Source organism: Taudactylus pleione, unplaced genomic scaffold, assembly GCF_031769625.1.
Source record: "Taudactylus pleione unplaced genomic scaffold, aTauple2 ptg000013l, whole genome shotgun sequence".
Classification (NCBI taxonomy): domain Eukaryota; kingdom Metazoa; phylum Chordata; class Amphibia; order Anura; family Myobatrachidae; genus Taudactylus; species Taudactylus pleione.
In genome coordinates, this window is record NW_028284416.1 from 4,566,292 (window position 1) to 4,585,488 (window position 19,197).

Below are 19,197 nucleotides of genomic sequence, written 5' to 3' on the forward strand. Positions count from 1 at the left end.
CGAGCGCATATTTCGTTCGCTCGTTCAGACATAGATCAATATCCGGCCCCTTTTTCTGACCGAGCGAGCGCAAATAGCGTCCGGCTCTGAATCAGGTCCACAGTACGCACCGGAAATTTCCTGAATGCTTTATAGACCGTACGTGTTGCAATTAGCATTCGTTGTGCACTGATATTCTGCTGGTTGTCGCGGTTTAATGGTCTCCATTTTGCTAGTCAATCAAGCGGAACCAAATATCAGTCTGTGTGCCGCCAGCCGTTACAAGGCTCAGAAGCCATACGGTCTACCTGATGCGGCCTGTTTTGTGCTCGGCTTCCCCGCGTTCCAGGATTGCAATTGTATCCAAGGCACATTCCTAAAATTGCAACATAAAAGAAACTATTTTGGACTTGGAAATAAAGTTGAATGAAGGCGGAAATTCCTCTTTAAGTCAAAATTTCTTATTTGTTTTAAAATATATTTACTTGTTGAAATGAGAATAGCTAAATATTTCTAGATAGTTTGGGGACAGGGGGGTATTGCTCTATACAGTTCTGAGACAGCTTTCTCACGCGAAACGCGTCTGGTTTGTTACAAATATCGACATGAACCAGAAGTACGGAATCTCTAGCAGCCCCCTTAAAAAAGTCACCAAACCAGGTCTGTGCAGGCTCCTAAAGTGTACACCCCCCACACTGCAGCTTTCTGTTATATTTCCCGTCCTGAAGTGAATTCTCGTATTTTCGAGTGTGTGCTACATGAATGCGTATAGCCTGCGTCCATGGTACATAGGGAACTCATAGGTTGTATTCTCATGAATATTTAATCAGCCCACACAATTGATTGCACCTATATAACCCTGTTTATCAGAGCCCGATTGAGGCCCTGAATCAGAGCTGGACGCTCTGACAGAGCGCTCGCTCTGAATCAGGGCCAAGCTATTTTTTTTTTAGAACGGCCTCCTGGCCGCTCTCATAGCTGTGGGTGACCACCCACAGCTATAGCGAGCGGCCAGGAAGATGGTCGCGATGGTCAAGACCATCGCGACCATCGGGCTTGCGACGAGACCCTTGTGGTAGGGTCTCGTTGCCGCAAGCCCCAGAGAGATTTCGGCTCTAACAGAGCCGAAATCTCTCCCACTGACATCACTTGTGATGTCAGTGGGACCGCCCCCAAACGGAGGCGTTCACATGGGAACGCCTCTGTTTGGGCAGCCGCCCCCGGGCCCGCCCACCAAAGGGGGCGTGCTGTCACTCAACATCGACAGCACGCCCCTTTGGTACGAGACCCGGAGCGACGGATTGCCCGCCGCTACCCGGGTCTCGTGCATGCGCACGACGGAGCCGGCTCCGTCGTGCGCATGCGCTCTGGGCCACCATCGACCCGGTTGCGAGCGCTCAGCGCTTGCGACCGGGTCTGAATCAGGCCCTAAGATCCATGATTACTCTATGCGAGATACTGGTTAGAGCCCCAGATCTGCCCACTGACTGTCAAACAAAAATACACAAAACTGGGTTAGCGTATGAACCCTAAGTGGCCGCTGTCCTCTAGGCAGGAGCCTAGGTTGCCTAATGGGAAAAACACATCCACTAGTGACGTCATGGTTTCCAAGTGAATTGATAGGCAAGGCTTACCATATTGCCGATCCACCATGGATGAAGATGGATATTTGTTTCCAGTATTTTATAAACATACAGAGAAAATGTAAACAACATATAAACGAATGTCAAAATAAATCCTCAATTCCTTTACCAGGTTACAATGTTACTCTAGATAAGACATCTTTATACTCTAAATGTTACCATAATATTTAGAATGTCAGGGTCATAAGAATTACATTATGTATGTATGTGTGTTTGACTAACTGTCTCAAATCGTTCTTGTGTCATACACAAACAATTTCAATGACGGATTACAAATTATCACAGGAATTTCCCAGGGCTGTGGCAGGGAAGCTGAACTCTGACAGGCCCCAGGGAAGTAGGTCAATACAAATAAATATAATCCATATTTAGAAGCAAATCCATCCACAAGCTGCACATTTGCCAATCATTTTGCAGCAACCCAGTTCATAAAAGCAAGAGGTCAAGAGGTTCAGTTGTTGTTCAGAGGTCAATTGATTTGCACATAGCTCCAGCATTTCCTAACAAAGTAAAAAACAAGTTCTGTTGCACTAAATAGAGAAAGGAGATGTAAGTGCTCAGACTACAGTCTTACTTTACACATTGCAGGGGAAATATCCAGGGCACAAGTAGATAGGTTAGAATTTAATGACCAGCGATGGTAAGTATTTGGAGGATTCAAGGCTATACATCTCTTGAGCTGCTATGATAACAACACAATTTCCCCCAAAGGGCATGACCTGATCAAATGGAAACATTCCCAAAACAGTGGAGGAGGAATGGCGGATGATCTGAAATTGGACATTGGGACTTATATGATAGGTTGCGATCAGTAGCTGCTGCAGGAACTTATGTGAGTCTTCCCGTATTTTTAAAGAGGCAATCATTTTAAAGGCAATACCAAGCTGGTTTTGCCTTTAAAATTACTGCTGCTTTAAAAATGTGAGAAGCCTAGCACGAGTTCCCACAGCGGCTGCAGATTGCAACCTATCATATAAGCCCTATTGACTTCAACAGGAATTTCCTGTCTGCAGTGTAGGGAAAAACCTCATCAAATCTTCCCAGACAGTATTCTGGATCTAGTAACAGATTTCATGTACATTTCCATTAATATAATACATACATACATACATACATACAGACATAAAGAAATTGCTTAAAAAAACAAAAGTAACAAAGTTTAACAAATAAATATGTAGAAAAGGTTTCTTCCCTTTCTATCCTTCACCTCTCAACGGTACGCAGAGAGGGTCGCGCAAAAATGAGGGAAAGTCTCAGAGATAGAGGGTTGCCCCGAAACACCCCAAATTATAGAACGCCCCCATACATGTTTTCTTAATCCCGACATGTTTTACAGTCAAGTATCCATTTGATTGTGTATGTCTGCAGAAGGGCAACATTTTGGGTGTGCACAGACGGGATCAAGAGAATAGCTATCACAGTGAGGACCCTTTGCAGCGGCGGAGCCAGGGGTACGAGGGAGGGGGGGGGGGCTGCGGCAGCTATGATGCCCTGATGCACAGGGGGCCCCCATTTCGACTCCACTGTGCAATATCCTGTTTATTATTTGTCATCACTGTATATTTACTCTGTATTTATATCCTTGATAACAGTCTACTAAAAGCCACATAATACTAAAGTCACCGGACCAGCAGATAAAACACATTGAGCAATGAATGGACCATACAAGGCTACCATGAGGGGCGTGTTATGAAAAGTTGGCAGTCAGAACGCCGACATCAATGTCGACAAGTTCTGAATGTCGAGTCAGAATTTTGACATGGACATTAGATCGGTATGTAAAATGTGAACACTATCAAAGTGTCGACATTTAACATGTCTACACCAGAATGTTGACAAGTTTAGCCTAATCCTAACACAGGGCCTGATTCAGAGCCAGACGCAATTAGCGCTCGCTCGTCCAGAAAATAGGGGCGGCTATTCAAATGAACCGTTCGCAATTTGCGGTCTGTTCACGCCTCTAGGTCTGAACGAGCGAACAAAACTTGCGGTCGTTTTTTGGAAATCTACGCCCCCTGGCCGCTCGCATCCTGCGTCATGTCTGCTATTTATTAGATTAATCGAGTACATCGACCAGCGTATGTACTGCTCGCTATTCTTGTGGCTGGTTTTTGCTACCACAATTTTGCGAGCAGTTCTGTCTATAAAATAACCCAGTGACGTGGTCAATGACGCTGCTGTTTTAATTATGCACACCCATAAAACGCCCGTTTTGACCTTTAAGCACGCCTGCATTCTGATCTCCACTCCCCGTTTTCAAGCACCTTCCCCTGTTACCACCCACAAATGCCTCTTTCTGTCACTCAAATTATCAGGCATTCGCTATTTTGCGAGCACATGAATTTCGACCGCACTGACTGGTTCGCGCATGCGTATAACGATCCGTACGCATGTGCAGTTGGGCAAACATCGCTCGGAGCGACCGAGCGGCTCTGAATCAGGCCCACAGTGTACTGTCGAAATTCTGTGATATTTGTGAAAGTCAACCTAATGTCCATGTCGACATTCTGACTGTTGACATTCTAACTGGAACCCACCATGAGGTTCCTCTACAAACCACAAGTTCATTCTATACTGAGGGCCTGAATCTGAGTCGCGCACAATTTCGCATGCGGTCGCCATCTAGGGTTTTTTTTTCGCGTACGTATCCTCAATTCAGGCTTGTTCCCATCTGAGTCGTTACTCTGCAGGAGCTAAATCGTCGCTTCTAGGTGCCAACTGGACGGCAACAATGCCAACACGCACAGGAGACCTGTTTCACACACTTGCTATTCTGAGTTGTGCGCGTGCATGGAGGACGCCAAATTAGGCCAGATCTCCTGCACCTAGTATGAGGTAGGTGTATGTGGCGATGATCGTAATGACAATTGCTCTAGCGAACGGAGCAGCTGGGCGGAGTAATCGCAACGGTGCGCAGGATTCAGAATACAGATACATGGCTGCATTAGCATTGCGCTTGCAGCGGCTGTCCGTAGTTGAGTTCGTGTTAGGGACCTGATTCAGACCCGCTTCTAGGATGCGTTCGCTCGTAGCCAGACGATTTTTGCATTGTGCGCATGCATACGCATTGCAGTGCGCGTACCAGTGCGAGAGATCAGGAAGAGTTTGCTCGCTGCGAATAGACTGCCCAGCAGACTGAGTGACAGGAGAAACCATTTGTGGGTGGTGACGGGCTGGCCATTAAATACGGGGGAGTGGAGGTGCGAACGCAGGCGTGCCTGAGCTTCTCAACGCCGTTTCAGAGGCGTGCAGCGTCATAATACACGTCACCTGGCTGTGTTTTACACTGAAGTGCTCGCAGTGCTTGCGGAAGGGTATAGTCAGCCACAAGTGTTGCAATCGCATCCGATGTTACCCGATGTACCAATGGGTGCACTGCATACACTTTCTGGAGATGATGTGCGCAAGTGAGCATCTTAAAACAGGCTGGTAGGTGTCTGCATACACAATGCGATTTCACGATAAGACATAGTGGGCGTGCTAATGCCTTGCCGTGCGATCGCCTGCCTTCCCAAATTTTGCATACGCATCGTGCGAGCGAACGCATCTAGCGAGCGGGTCTGAATGAGGTCCTAGGTGCGATACAGAAGCAGGCTCACAATCTTCACTGCTGAATCCCAAAATATGCGCAGAAATCACACAAAAGCAAGCAGAATTCAGCGTCATGTGTTTATAATAAAACAATATCCCATGGGCTGTTTGAAGGACACTCTATAAAAATAAAACACAATTAAACTTCTAATTCCACAGCTTTGTCAAGAAGTCACTTCTGCAACTTGATCCGTTTATTCCGGAGCGAGCTCTTGCCTAGCATATAACTATCTTACCATTCTGATTTATATTCTACAAAATGGGAGGAAGATGAAAATGTTCTTAAAAATGTCTTCAGCCGGCTCAATTATTCAGTTGCAAAATGCAGCAAACCGAGTTACTCACTCTGAAAAAAGCAAATGTCTATTTTCCCTTTGTCTTTGCTGCGTTCTTAGATGTTTTTTTATAGTTGCCCATTACTGTCTCCTTACTTATCAATATTTTATAGGACTCGATTAGAAAAAAAAAACTTAAAAGAAATCCCCAAATCTAAAAAACGCGCCTGTGAGATGAGGTTAAGAAATGACAAGAAAACATTACAGAATGGGTACAACAAAGTACAATTCTAAAAGAAAGTTAGTGCAAAATCTCCAAAACTTTTATAGAACATCTCCAAAAAATATTAGGTTGGTTTAAGAAACATTGGAATATTTTGCCGACATTTACCCATTTTATTTTATTTTCCTCACTAATGCCCAAAACAATCATCTCTAATTTTTTTTTTTCATCTAACGCACCTATTACTATAAAATGTTTTTGTTTTTTTTTCCCCATGTCCTTGGAATGTTTGTCTCACTGCTTAGAGAAGGTCAATGTTTGTAAAGCTCCGCATTATTAAATCCTTTGTTCTAGCCAAGGGGAGGTCATTCCATGACGTTGTAGCACGTTACAGTGCTCAAGACAATGCTCGTCATTAAACACCCTTCAATGACCGCGGTGCCAATAAACTTGATTTTGGCGGTCATGTGTATGGATGTAGAAGATTAACTTTCGTTACCACCTGCTTACATCCTGTGATGGAATATTGCTTGTCGTCTATAGTGTAATATTTTAACTGTCCTGCCAGGTTCTCGATGTTGCTATTGTCCGGGTAGAAGCCTTCCCTGAGTAGCTCGTCCAAGAAGCAATTAGCAATGTGGCTCTTTTCCAGCAAGGTAAAAGGAACAATTTCGGCAACATCCCATATGGCATGGTGCTTTCTCTGGGAAGACTGTATAATGCTGTGGAGCTCCTGTGGCACATCTAGAACTTCGCTGGAGGCATTCTGCAGAATAAATCTGGTGACTTCGTTGCCTCCTATATTGCTGATTAAGAGGTGGATGGCGTTGAGATACTCATTGCTTTGATTTAACTGAAAGTAACCTTTCAACATGTCCAAAAGGGCTGGGGGCATGAGCTCCATTTCATCATAAATGAAGACTGGGATCTTCTCTTCCACCTCCGCCCGAGTGACCATGTCCGATATCAGGTCGGCGAGCTCCTCCTTGCAGGTTGTAATGTTACTGTCCTTTGGACAGTTGTGCATCACGTAATATTGAACAACAAAATCGTTGTCCATGACCGAACGAAAGTGCTTGGCCAATATCCGGCCCATGTGACTCTTGCCAACCCCGCTGGGTCCATTTAAGGAGATGACCAGAGGCTTATTGTGGCAGTGAGTTGCCAAGTAGTCCATCAAGAGGGCCATTATTTTATCAATGGCAATCTTTTGCCCAAAAATTTCCCTCTGCATGGTCTTCTCCAGTCCATCTAATTCATATTTTAGGACGTTGTCATCCAAATTTTCAATAGCATTTAGGATCTGAAAACAAACGATCCCAATAAACAGTATGAGGCAACGTTTGGCTTTGCTCTTCTGTTCTATCGGCAGGTATTTTTTACCGTTTCCCGGATACAATACTGGCCTGGACTTCCTGCGCTTTTTCTTGCGCTTCAGATTACTTAAGGCAACCTTCTCCAACGTTGGAGTGTCAAAATTGAAAAACTTTGGGGTATCAAAGCTTGTGGATCTGTACAGCGATCTTTCAGTGGACAGCTGTCGGCGAACCAAACAGGTTTTGGAGTTGTCCAGCGTTCTTCTACCAGAGAGGTCCAACTGCAGGTGGCTCGTCTTCATTGTGCGGATCTTCCTGCGTATTCGGATAGCCGCGCGAAGTGGAGTGACCAATGACATCTTGTGCTTTGGGGATGGAGCCTCCGGGATGGGCTCCATCTGATCCATTTTGTTAGTTTCACAGTGGTTTTCCAGCTTCGGAGAAACAAAAAAAGCAGGGTTCTGTAATAAGGAAAGAAAGAGACAATCAATAACTGAACACAATTACAAAACCTTTTATTTCTCAATATGCAACAAGGCCCCGAACCCTGGACCACCAGGACTAGGCCTATTTAAACCAGACACATTCTTTATAACTTTCAAAAAGTTCATTTAAAGGAAGGAGCTCACTGCAAGTGCAAACAATAAACCAGTAACAAGGTCCCCTGGCACTCAGTTTAAAGCCAGACTAAAAGGTGCCAACTTAGGTTTAAAAATGCAACCCATCCAGCGCTTTCAAGTTGATTCCACTAATAGGATGACATTTAACTTTAAGCCATGACAGTACCAACATTGGTTCACTTTTTTTAATGTGTCTTGTAAGTTGGGACCAAAGGCCTCATTCAGAGGCGGTCGTTAGATGCAAGCGGTCGCTCTGAATCAGGGCGGCCGCTTGCATCCTGAACGGCCGCCTCCTTGTCGATCGTTAAGCTGTGGGTTAACACCCACAGCTCTAACGACCAACATGGGGCTTACAACATGGGGCTTACGACCATCGGGGCTTACGACCAGACCCTAGGGTAGGGTCTGGGCACTCGTAAGCCCCAGGGAGCTTCCTGCTCTGTTCGAGCAGGAAGTTCCCCACTGACATCAGCATTGATGTCAGTGGGGCCGCCCCCAAACGGCAAGCGTTCCGACCGGAACGCCTCCGTTTGGCCGGGCACGCCCCCGGCCCACCCAGCAAACGGGGCGAGCTGTCACTCAACATCGACAGCTCGCCCCGTCTGCTACGAGACCTCTAATGACAGAGCGCCCGTCGTTAGCCAGGTCTCGTGCATGCACACGATGGAGCCGGCTCCGTCGTGCGCATGCGCTGTGGAGGCAACATCGAGTCGGTTGTGAGCGCTCAGCGCTTACGACCGACTCTGAATGAGCTCCCATGTGTATGTGCATTGCAGGAGCATCTAGAACTGTGAGGCTGGTCGCAAGGCCAGGTACCAGGCTTTTTGGGAACACGGCAACGCCCGTATGTATTTGCATTCCACCAGCTGACACGGGCATAAAATTATCCTCTGTGACGATATCGCAGTTATTTGCATATTATCCCAGTTAAATTATGTTGACAGTGCAGTAATGGTGATTTAAAGCAAAGAGGGTTGAACATCCCATTCACGGTGAACTGTAACCCAGGCCCTCCCCAGGCCTGTCGCTGTAGGGAGAGTCAGTTACTTCCACACAAAAGGAACCTTGTCAATTCAATTTACTGCCTGCACTACAGGACAGCAGAATTCTCCAGAAACAGGAAGTCATTCTCCCATTCATGACAAGTGGAGATTATAGACTGTCAAGAAACACTTTATCTTGCAATAACAGCGTTTAGAAAGAGAAGTGAAGACATAATCGCGGCCTGGTGCTTTCACAATTAATAACCACAGTTCCTATTTTATGTTTCTGGCTAGGATGGTAGAGAGAGACAGAGACGGGCGGTCAGTAATAACCAATAAGTAGAACAGCATTGCATATGCATTATTACTATCACTCTAAGGGCCTGATTCAGAGCCGCTCGTAAGTGGCCGCTCGTTCGTTCCGAGCGATGTTTGGCCAACTGCGCATGCGTATGGATCGTAATACGCATGCGCGAACCAGTCAGTGCGGCCGAAAATCGTTTGTTCGCTAAATAGCGAATGCCTGCTATTTTGAGTGACAGGAGGAGGCGTATGTGGGTGGTAACAGGGGAAGGTGCTTGAAAACGGGGAGTGGAGATCAGAACGCAGGCGTGCTTAAAAGGTCAAAACGGGCGTTTTATGGGTGTGCATAATTAATACAGCAGCGTCATTGACCACGTCACTGGGTTATTTTATAGTCAGAACTGCTCGCAAGATTGCAGTAGGAAAAACCAACCACAAGAATAGCGAGCAGTTCATACGCTGGTCAATGTACTCGATTAATCTAATAAATAGCGGACATGATGTAGGATGCGAGCGGCCAGGGGGCGTATTTATCCAAAAAACGACCGCATGTTTGGTTCGCTCGTTCAGACCTAGAGGCGTGAACAGACCGCAAAGAGCGAACGGTTCATTTGAATAGCCACCCCTTTTTTCTGAACGAGCGAGCACAAATAGCGTCCGGCTCTGAATCAGGTCCTAAGTTATAGAATGTATAAGTCTGTTAAATATTACACAGGAAGGTATACAATATGTACTTTTGTTAACGTATTATGTTATTATTTCTTGAAGGTGGCTGTCTGCAGCTCTATGTAATATTTTACCACAAGGTAACCATACTGTTGTATGTTGTGAATGTATTTTCCCACATAAATAAGACTGACCGCTGAATTCTCAGTGGAACAGAGACAAAAACAATGACGCTGCAGAGAAGGACATTTTTATAATAAGTAGTTAAGGTCGTGCAACTTGACTACATACGTGTCCTCATACCCCTAGCCTCAATAAGGCCTGCGTCGCGAGATGCCTGGCGCGAGTGAGCTGCACCGAACGGTCCAGTGTCTTTTTCGCAGGTATGTGCATCTTAGTTGCAAGGCGCTGCAACAAAACCGCTTCACGAGACTTCACTGCTTAATTTATTATACACTTGTACATCTGTCATCCGTGGGCCTGATTCAGCAAGGATTGCAGTTCCTTATACTCACGCAATCGGCCGGTTGTTGCGTTCTGCGAATGCGTATGCATCGCAGTGCGTGAACCAGTCGCTGCGATCGCAGAGGATACGCAGACCCATGGCAGAGTGATTGACAGGAAGTGCCGTTTGTGGGTGGTGACGGGGGGGTGGTTGGGCGAACGCAGGCGTGCCAGTGTGCGTTTGAACTAGGGATGTGCAGACTCGGATTAGTTCTGATTTTCCCGCCAAATTCAGATTTTTCCCGCCAAATTTCTGGTCTCAGAAAGAGGCAAAACATCATCTTTCATGGACAAACATCATCTTTCATGGATTTTTGTCCAGGAATGATGATGTTTGTCCGTGAAACATGACGTTTTGCCTCTTTCTGAGACCAGTTTTTTGGCGGGAAAAATCTGAATTTGGCGGGAAATTTAGAACTAATCTGAGCCTGCACATCCCTAGTTTACTTTGAACACCGTTGCATGGGCGTGCATAAATTAGCCACTGCGATACCAGACGCCGCCTGAGGCCTTATAGCGTGCGCTGAAGTTAGCAATTCCTGAGTGAGGTCTGACCTGCCTTAACTGTGCGTATGGGTCCGATGTTACTTGAAGTTACCGACGGTTTCGCTATGTTGCCAAAGTATACGGATATGAGTAAGGGAAAGTGGGTGTCCGTATGTTAGGCTGCAATCGCAATACGAATGCAAACATCTGCATATCCCCGCTGATAGTAGCAACTGTGTTGCGTGCGTACAAGCAGAATAGAGATTCTTGCTGAATCAGGCCCTGTATGCGACTGAGGGGCCTATTCATCAACACTAAAATAACGTTTTTAAGGACATTTTCCTTAAATAACGTTATTTTGGTATTCATGAACAGACTTAGCACAGGAGATATCACAGATATCTCCTTGCTAAGTTCCCCTGCGTTAATTTCCACACTCCCCATACATTAGTACATTAGTATATTAGTACATTAGTACATTAGTATGGGTACATTAGTACATTAGTATGGGGATGTGGAAATTGTGGTATTCATCAAATTCCGAAAATTATGAATTTTCGGAATTTGATGCAGTTACTATTCGCCACTGTGAGGTGGCGAATAGCAGAATCGACTTACCTGTATCCGCGTGTGTAGGTCCCCTGACGAGTCCCTCCGGCGCTCTGCTCCGGAGGCTGGTCGGACATGTGTGCTCCCCAGCAGAGCACAAGAAAGTTTTGAAAGTTTTTCTAATCTGTCATGTGCTCTGCTGGGAAACCACATGACAGACCAGCAGCACGGAGCCGGAGGCTGCTGCACGGACAGGTAAGTCGGGGGGGGGGGAGGTGAGCGGAGAGGGTCGGGGGGGTACACAAACTTAACGCATCTGTAGGCAGTGCTGCGCATGCGCTTGTTTTACAGATGTAACAGCGCATGCGCAGCACTGTTTCCAGACACGATAAGGTAGTGTAGGCAGGGAAAAGTATCTATTTCCCGAAAAGCTGTCATCGCAAAAGTGACAGCTTTTCGGAATAGATCCTTATGGAGAGGTGGAATGATGAATTCCACCTATAATTAGCTAGAACTCCATGCGAGTTCTAAACCTAATTATCTCTAGAGAATTTTTAGGTTTAATGAATAGGCCCCTGAGTCTGAACAAGTACAATGGAACTTGGTGCAAACAAAAACCGCGGCCGCTGCAATGTTACGTAACACTTCATATATATATTCAGACTCTGTCGCTCATAGATATGCAAGTGTTGCATATGAAATTAAACTTTAAAATTCGCGTGAAGTGGTTTTGTCACATCGCGTTGCACTAAGACGCAAGCAAAAAATCTGTTAAGCGCAATCCGAGTCGCACAGGACCTGGCGCGCCGAGAAGGGCTGTTTGGCGTCACTGCAGCAATAGTGTACAAGGACAGATCTGTATAATTATATTATTATCATCTCTAAATATTTACTGTATGTCAGGAAAAGGCACATTAAAAAAACAAAAGATATGGTCAGTGTGACCTTGAGCCACAGGATAAAACGTTTCACGACTATAAGAATTTAAAAATGAGGTACAGCTGTGTCCCCATCATTTATCAGATTAAGGCCGATATTCAATTTGAGGCGAAAAAGCCGTTTTTGCGTGTTTTTGGCGGAAACTTTTCGACGATGATGTCATTTTGCCAGGCAGAAAAGTATCGCCATATTCAGTTTGAAAGAGTTTCCGCCTAGGCGGAAAGTCAACGCAATGTAATAGGCGGAAAAGTTTCGCCTATGAATAGCAGGTGGAAAAAAGTGCAGAATTGTGGTTTTGGGGTGCAACATGGCGGGAACCCCCGTGCAGCCTTCAGACAGTCCCCCAAAGGTAAACTGTCAAAAAAAGTTAAAAAACACTTAAGGACACCCCAAAAATTCTATTTGATTTTGGGGGAGGAAAAAGAAACTGTTGGGGTACAAAGTTAATAACTAGCGAACTGGACTCTGGGGGGTCCCCAAGTATGCCCCAAGTGTTTTTTTGATTGCAGGTGCTTGCGGCAGGTGGATTTTTCACAATTTTTTAAACTTCACTTTAGCAACTTTAAAATATGCTGAGCCCCATTTTCAAGTACCCCAAATTTGCTGGGATAAGTTATATTTGGCAAAAATACTCCTGAATACTATTCTGCACCACGTATACAAAAACGCTATTTAGCAGCTATTCAGCCCGTTTAAAAACACCAAATACCTTCAGCAAGCCAAATCGGAGGGTACTATAGCTAACCCCCATGTCAGAGCATCATTTGTGGGGTGTCAGGCTGATTTCCCCAAATCTGACAGCACTTTCTGCTTGTTTAAGTTTCGCCGGGTCCCGTTTTCCCCTACTTTCAAATTGAATACGGGGATAAGCTGACACGCGCGCGATACTTTTATGCCTACAAGACACGTGATGTAGGCCAAAAGTCCTGGAGGCGAAAAAGTATTGCGGGTCCGCTCAAATTGAATACGGCTCTATATCTGTGAAAAACTATGACGTTCACCTCTGTGCTTTTAAAAATAGAAAGTAATTGATATGTAGACGGCCTGAAAAACAGGTTTTAGACATTTCCGGTATTAGGGGAGAAAAAAGAAAACGTTAGTTCTCCACATTTCCACCAAAAAAAGGGACAATCGTGGCAGAATAAGAAAAAAGTGAAAAGTATTTATGCAATTATCAACTATATATCGCCAGCTACCGTACATTGGGGGGGGGGACATTTCTGGAAACTGTTGCCTAAGAGAGAGGCGGTGTTTATCACAGCAACCAACCCGAATTGTAGTCATTATCGGCTTCCGTTTACCTGCAGCTGCTGATCTACCGGCCGGAGGAGCTGTCCTGGCGCTGCAGAGCGGTTACTGCCACCGACACCTCATATCTGCAAGAGAGGCGTAATATGTTATTACAGTCTGACATGAGCGGCTGCACAGGACACTCACCAGAGGACGGTTAGCACACAGCAGCCAGCGGTTGCCTCTCAGTAATGTGGAGAGCAGACTGACATCAGAGTGACTCATATTATATCCCCTATCTATAACCATGGGCGCTGTTTAACCTTCCCTCTAACCATCCCCCAGTACTAAATATTTGTGTACAGCTGTATACTTGTTACACGGCTTGTTATTGCCAAAGGATAGGCTGCACATTCCCCGCTCGGTGAGGATACTGAGGACACTGCAGGACAATATGAGGCATTTATAGCGCAGACATGTAATATGTACTGTGAGGTCTTCTAAAGGTCACTATTTCCTGCAGACATAGTACATGTCACAACATACGGGGTTACGCGTGGGCACTGCTGTACAGTACATAACCATTACAGTAGCAGGTGGCTTGGCTGTGGGCAGTGTCGAACTGGGATATGAAGGGCCCACCGGGGGGAATACAGTGATAGGGGCCCATGCTTAAAGGGTGTGGTCATCCACCAGAGGGGGTGTGGTCAGCCACCACAGATGCTTGGCTAGCCAATGGAAAAATCTTGGTGTAGTTTCTATAGAAGAGAGCCAAGCCCCCATGTTGATCAGTGTTCCTGGTAACTGACCATCTAATAGAGGAACAATCTATAATTTGAGGTCTGGAACCTGACACCTAGAGGAGGTATGGGCCCACAGGCAGTGAGGCCCACCGGGGATTTCCCCTGTGGGCCAGTCCAACCCTGGCTGTGGGGCCTACTGCTCATATCAGAGCCTCTTGCGTGCCTTACACGGCGCATACAAAATTTTATGATCGGGCCCTTAAATGTCTAATTACGCCCACTAGTGCAGCTAACTTTGTATCTTATAGCAAATAGCAAACCCATCAAATATGTTTTGTTTTCTAAACGGATCTATAAATATGGTGTTTCAAATACATCACACACGTTATTAAGATAAAGTTGTTTTTTCTTAATGGAAAATGGCACTGTGACCGGATGAGCCTGCTCCGCCAAGCGATCACGGATTTTTGTTTGTACGTACTGTAGATAGCGGAGGTTATTTGGCCTTTAATAACCTAAGTGGACTTACAGTACTTAATCACTACTAGGGATTCCCTGTCTCCGTCTGTAACCGCATGTTACTGTCTCCACCCACTGCGCTGAGGGCAGGTAACTCACTGACAACACTAGGCTCCTACACCAGCAGCCACTTGTTCCACTCAGGCTCCTATCACCGGCACGTGGAACCGCCTACTTCCGAGTATGTATACTGCCACCACGCCTCCTGATTAGCGTCAGCTAATGCTCTCTGGACCCTCACTATGGACCAATCAAGCGCTGGGAAGGTGGCAGAGGGTTTGAGCTTGGAAACACTGAGCTCAATCCAGAACAGCCAGAGAACAAAGTAGAGTTTGGTGCTACACTGCTAGTCACAGGATACAAGCAGCTACAGGCTGTGAGGTTCTGAATTTGTTGTGGACCCGGGGTGGTGATAGGAGCAGACACAGAAGCAGACTTAAATGAAAAAGTGGAGTTTTTAATAAGTGACTTTAGAAGACATGGGAATGGCAAATAAAAAGTCCAGGTATAGCACTAAAGTGCACTTGATAACTGTAGTGGGGGTTAATGGGAAATGTCCAGATAGTGACAGGCAGGAACAGTCCAGTAAACAAAACTGAATGCAGGAATGATGAGCTGTAACGAGTGCAGGTATGGTGAGCTGTAACAAATGCAGGCTGAGGTAATGAAGTCCAGCTGGGAGTGAAGGGAGTAAAGGTGCAGGGAACAGCAGGTTCAGGTACTCAGGCAGGTGGGAAGGTATATGGAGGGTGCAGGATAAGTCCAGCAGGTTGGAGCAGGCAAGGTTCAGGCTAGTAGCGTAACAGACAGGCAGGCAGGTAAGGCACAGGTACTCTCTCTCAGCCGCAGCTGAGAAACGCGTTGCACTGACAAAGGAAGGCTCTGGACCTTCCTAAATACTCAGTGCCACGCTGTGACTGGCTGGAATGAGCACATGACCTACCAGGATTGGACAGCTGGAATCAAATGGCCGCAGGCAAGATGGCGGCGCCCATGCCAATGGAACGGAAACACCGCCAGAGCTAACCAGGCTTAGTGACAATGTGCCCGCACAGAACAGTGCGCAGCCAATGCCCCTCGCCAAACACCAGCACCGCTGCCAGAGACCCCCCGCCATAACGACCTCACAGGTAATACCCGGTGACTACCATGCCGAGAAACCCTGGCCGTGACACATGCGTCTTAAGGAAACTAGTTTATTGCTCAATGTCTTTAAAAAAAAAGTTCCTTGCTGAAGTTGTTTGGGACACTCACCGCAGACAGATGTCACAGAAGCACCATCCTCTCTGGATGTTTATAGTATAAACACTCTCCTACAGAGCCACATCAGCCCTTTATATAGTAGTAAAAGGACACAATACAGCAGTTCGTAATCCTGCCCATACACCTAGTACAGAAATCAGGAAACGTTCTCCCAAAATATAAAGACAACTCACATTTCGCAGAAACTGGCCAATTGCCTTCCTCCTCCGACACATCCACCATCCATCACACAGAAGATTAGTCACCAGGAAGCAACCAAACCATTCTGACTTACACACAATCTGATTTAGCCCAGAACTCTCTTTCCTTAGCATCTCAACTCCTCAATGCAGGAATACGCCCGTGTGTGCACTGAATGCAAACAAAGGTTTGGTCAGTTAACACTAAGTGATCGTCTATGTACTAAGCCTTGGAGGGAGATAAAGTGACAGGAGCTGATTGGTTGGTACTTTATCTCCAATCACTTTATTTATCTTCAAGGCTCAGTACATCTGCCCCTATGAACACGATTCAGAGGTGTACGCAATGCCGGCGTCGGACGTAGCGAAGTGATTTTTCGTTACCGCTCATGCGTCCTGATTGTGTTTGTGCTGAGTCGCTGTTCTAATTTCAGGCGCACGCAGGGAGAAGGATAGAGAAAACGTGGTGGGCGTTCCTGGGCGGTGACAGGGAGGCGACTTCACGCACGCAGGGAGGTGTGTTATGAGTGTTGCAGGCGCTTCTGTGATAGTAGCGTACACAGGCGCTCCACCGCTCACATAGGAGACTGTAGAAGGGGGCAGGTGCAAGGCTTGATTATACGGCCGATGGAGGCGTCTAAGGGCCTCATTCAGAAGTGAACACAAACCCGATGGTTTGCGTAAATCTCCGATGGTGGGGCGCCTGCACATGTGCCCCCTGAGCCGCAGGCTGCAGCAGGATGGATGCGTTTTCTGGAAGTGCCAAGCCAGGGACTGCGTCTTCAGACCCAGGCATCCTGGCTTTGGCTACGGAGCTGCGAGGACCAAAGTGACCTCAGGCTTACTCAGATGGCTGAGGGTCTCGCGAATGTTCTGATGCTGCACCTAAGTGTGCGGCACTCGGATCTGCAAAGCTGTCAGGAGGCATCTCTTCTCCTCAGACGCCTCCCGCTGCATTAGCATATGTTAGCACAGTCAATGGACGCAGCAGCGATGCTAACTGCGCCCATCTCTGTATCAGGCCCAAAGGACGCACTAATCGATCTCAGTACTTATACATTCGGATGATGAAGGTACCTCAGGGAAGAAAGCTCTGCTTTCCATTTCGCTTTGCTAAATCCATGCACCTGTTCTAGTTACCTGCAATGGAATTCGCTTCACAGCATTCTGCCCCAGCCTGTTCCAGTCATCTGCACCAGTATTGCTTCCAGGCAATAGCCTAAAGCACTTCTACAGCCTGTCTCTATTGTGCTCCAGGCACCCAGTTCTAGTATCTCCAGCAGCCTGCTTCTATTGTGCTATAGCACCCAGTTCTAGTATCTCCAGCAGCCTGATTCTATTGTGCTATAGCACCCAGTTCTAGTATCTCCAGCAGCCTGCTTCTATTGTGCTATATCACCCAGTTCTAGTATCTCCAGCAGCCTGCTTCTATTGTGCTATAGCACCCAGTTCTAGTATCTCCAGCAGCCTGCTTCTATTGTGCTATAGCACCCAGTTCTAGTATCTCCAGCAGCCTGCTTCTATTGTGCTATAGCACCGAGTTATAGCACCCAGTTCTAGTATCTCCAGCAGTCTGCTTCTATTGTGCTATAGCACCCAGTTCTAGTATCTCCAGCAGCCTGCTTCTATTGTGCTCCCGGCACCCAGTTCTAGTATCTCCAGCAGCCTGCTTCTATTGTGCTATAGCACCCAGTTCTAGTATCTCCAGCAGCCTGCTTCTATTGTGCTATAGCACCCAGTTCTAGTATCTCCAGCAGCCTGCTTCTATTGTGCTATAGCACCCAGTTCTAGTATCTCCAGCAGCCTGCTTCTATTGTGCTATAGCACCCAGTTCTAGTATCTCCAGCAGCCTGCTTCTATTGTGCTATATCACCCAGTTCTAGTATCTCCAGCAGGCTGCTTCTATTGTGCTCCCGGCACCCAGTTCTAGTATCTCCAGCAGACTGCTTCTATTGTGCTATAGCACCCAGTTCTAGTATCTCCAACAGCCTGCTTCTATTGTGCTATAGCACCCAGTTCTAGTATCTCCAGCAGCCTGCTTCTATTGTGCTATAGCACCCAGTTCTAGTATCTCCTGCAGCCTGTTTTTATTGTGCTATAGCACCCAGTTCTAGTATCTCCAGCAGCCTACTTCTATTGTGCTATAGCACCCAGTTCTAGTATCTCCAGCAGCCTGCTTCTATTGTGCTATAGCACCCAGTTCTAGTATCTCCAGCAGCCTGCTTCTATTGTGCTATAGCACCCAGTTCTAGTATCTCCAGCAGCCTGCTTCTATTGTGCTATAGCACCCAGTTCTAGTATCTCCAGCAGCCTGCTTCTATTGTGCTATAGCACCCAGTTCTAGTATCTCCAGCAGCCTGCTTCTATTGTGCTATAGCCCCCAGTTCTAGTATCTCCTGCAGCCTTCTTCTATTGTGCTATAGCCCCCAGTTCTAGTATCTCCAGCAGCCTTCTTCTATTGTGCTATAGCACCCAGTTCTAGTATCTCCTGCAGCCTGCTTCTATTGAGCTATAGCACCCAGTTCTAGTATCTCCAGCAGCCTGCTTCTATTGTGCTATAGCACCCAGTGCTAGTATCTCCCACAGCCTGCTTCTATTGTGCTATAGCACCCAGTTCTAGTATCTCCAGCTGCCTGCTTCTATTGTGCTCCAGGCACCCAGTTCTAGTATCTCCAGCAGCCTGCTTCTATTGTGCTATAGCACCCAGTTCTAGTATCTCCAGCAGCCTGCTTCTATTGTGCTGCAGGCACCCAGTTCTAGTATCTCCAGCAGCCTGCTTCTATTGTGCTGCAGGCACCCAGTTCTAGTATCTCCAGCAGCCTGCTTCTATTGTGCTGCAGGCACCCAGTTCTAGTATCTCCAGCAGCCTGCTTCTATTGTGCTATAGCACCCAGTTCTAGTATCTCCAGCAGCCTGCTTCTATTGTGCTATAGCACCCAGTTCTAGTATCTCCAGCAGCCTGCTTCTATTGTGCTATGGCACCCAGTTCTAGTATCTCCAGCAGCCTGCTTCTATTGTGCTATAGCACCCAGTTCTAGTATCTCCAGCAGCCTGCTTCTATTGTGCTATAGCACCCAGTTCTAGTATCTCCAGCAGCCTGCTTCTATTGTGCTATAGCACCCAGTTCTAGTATCTCCAGCAGCCTGCTTCTATTGTGCTATATCACCTAGTTCTAGTATCTCCAGC

General features: G+C 46.6%; 1 protein-coding gene across 3 annotated transcripts in view; it reads right to left on the reverse strand.

Annotated features, from left to right (window-relative positions):
- Positions 1–5,277: 5,277 nt before the first annotated feature.
- TOR4A (torsin family 4 member A) overlaps positions 5,278–19,197 on the reverse strand; it is a 58,384-nt gene continuing 44,464 nt past the window's right edge. For 2 of the 3 annotated variants that reach the window (XM_088469123.1, XM_088469114.1), the window contains exons 2-3: positions 13,379–13,453; positions 5,278–7,488 (exon numbers count right to left, since the gene is read on the reverse strand). In XM_088469123.1, coding sequence (XP_088325249.1) covers positions 6,175–7,434 — 1,260 coding nt within the window. In that variant the 5' untranslated portion in view covers positions 7,435–7,488; positions 13,379–13,453 and the 3' untranslated portion in view covers positions 5,278–6,174. The remainder of the gene's footprint in view (positions 7,489–13,378; positions 13,454–19,197) is intronic. The other variant, XM_088469132.1, reaches the window with a different exon arrangement.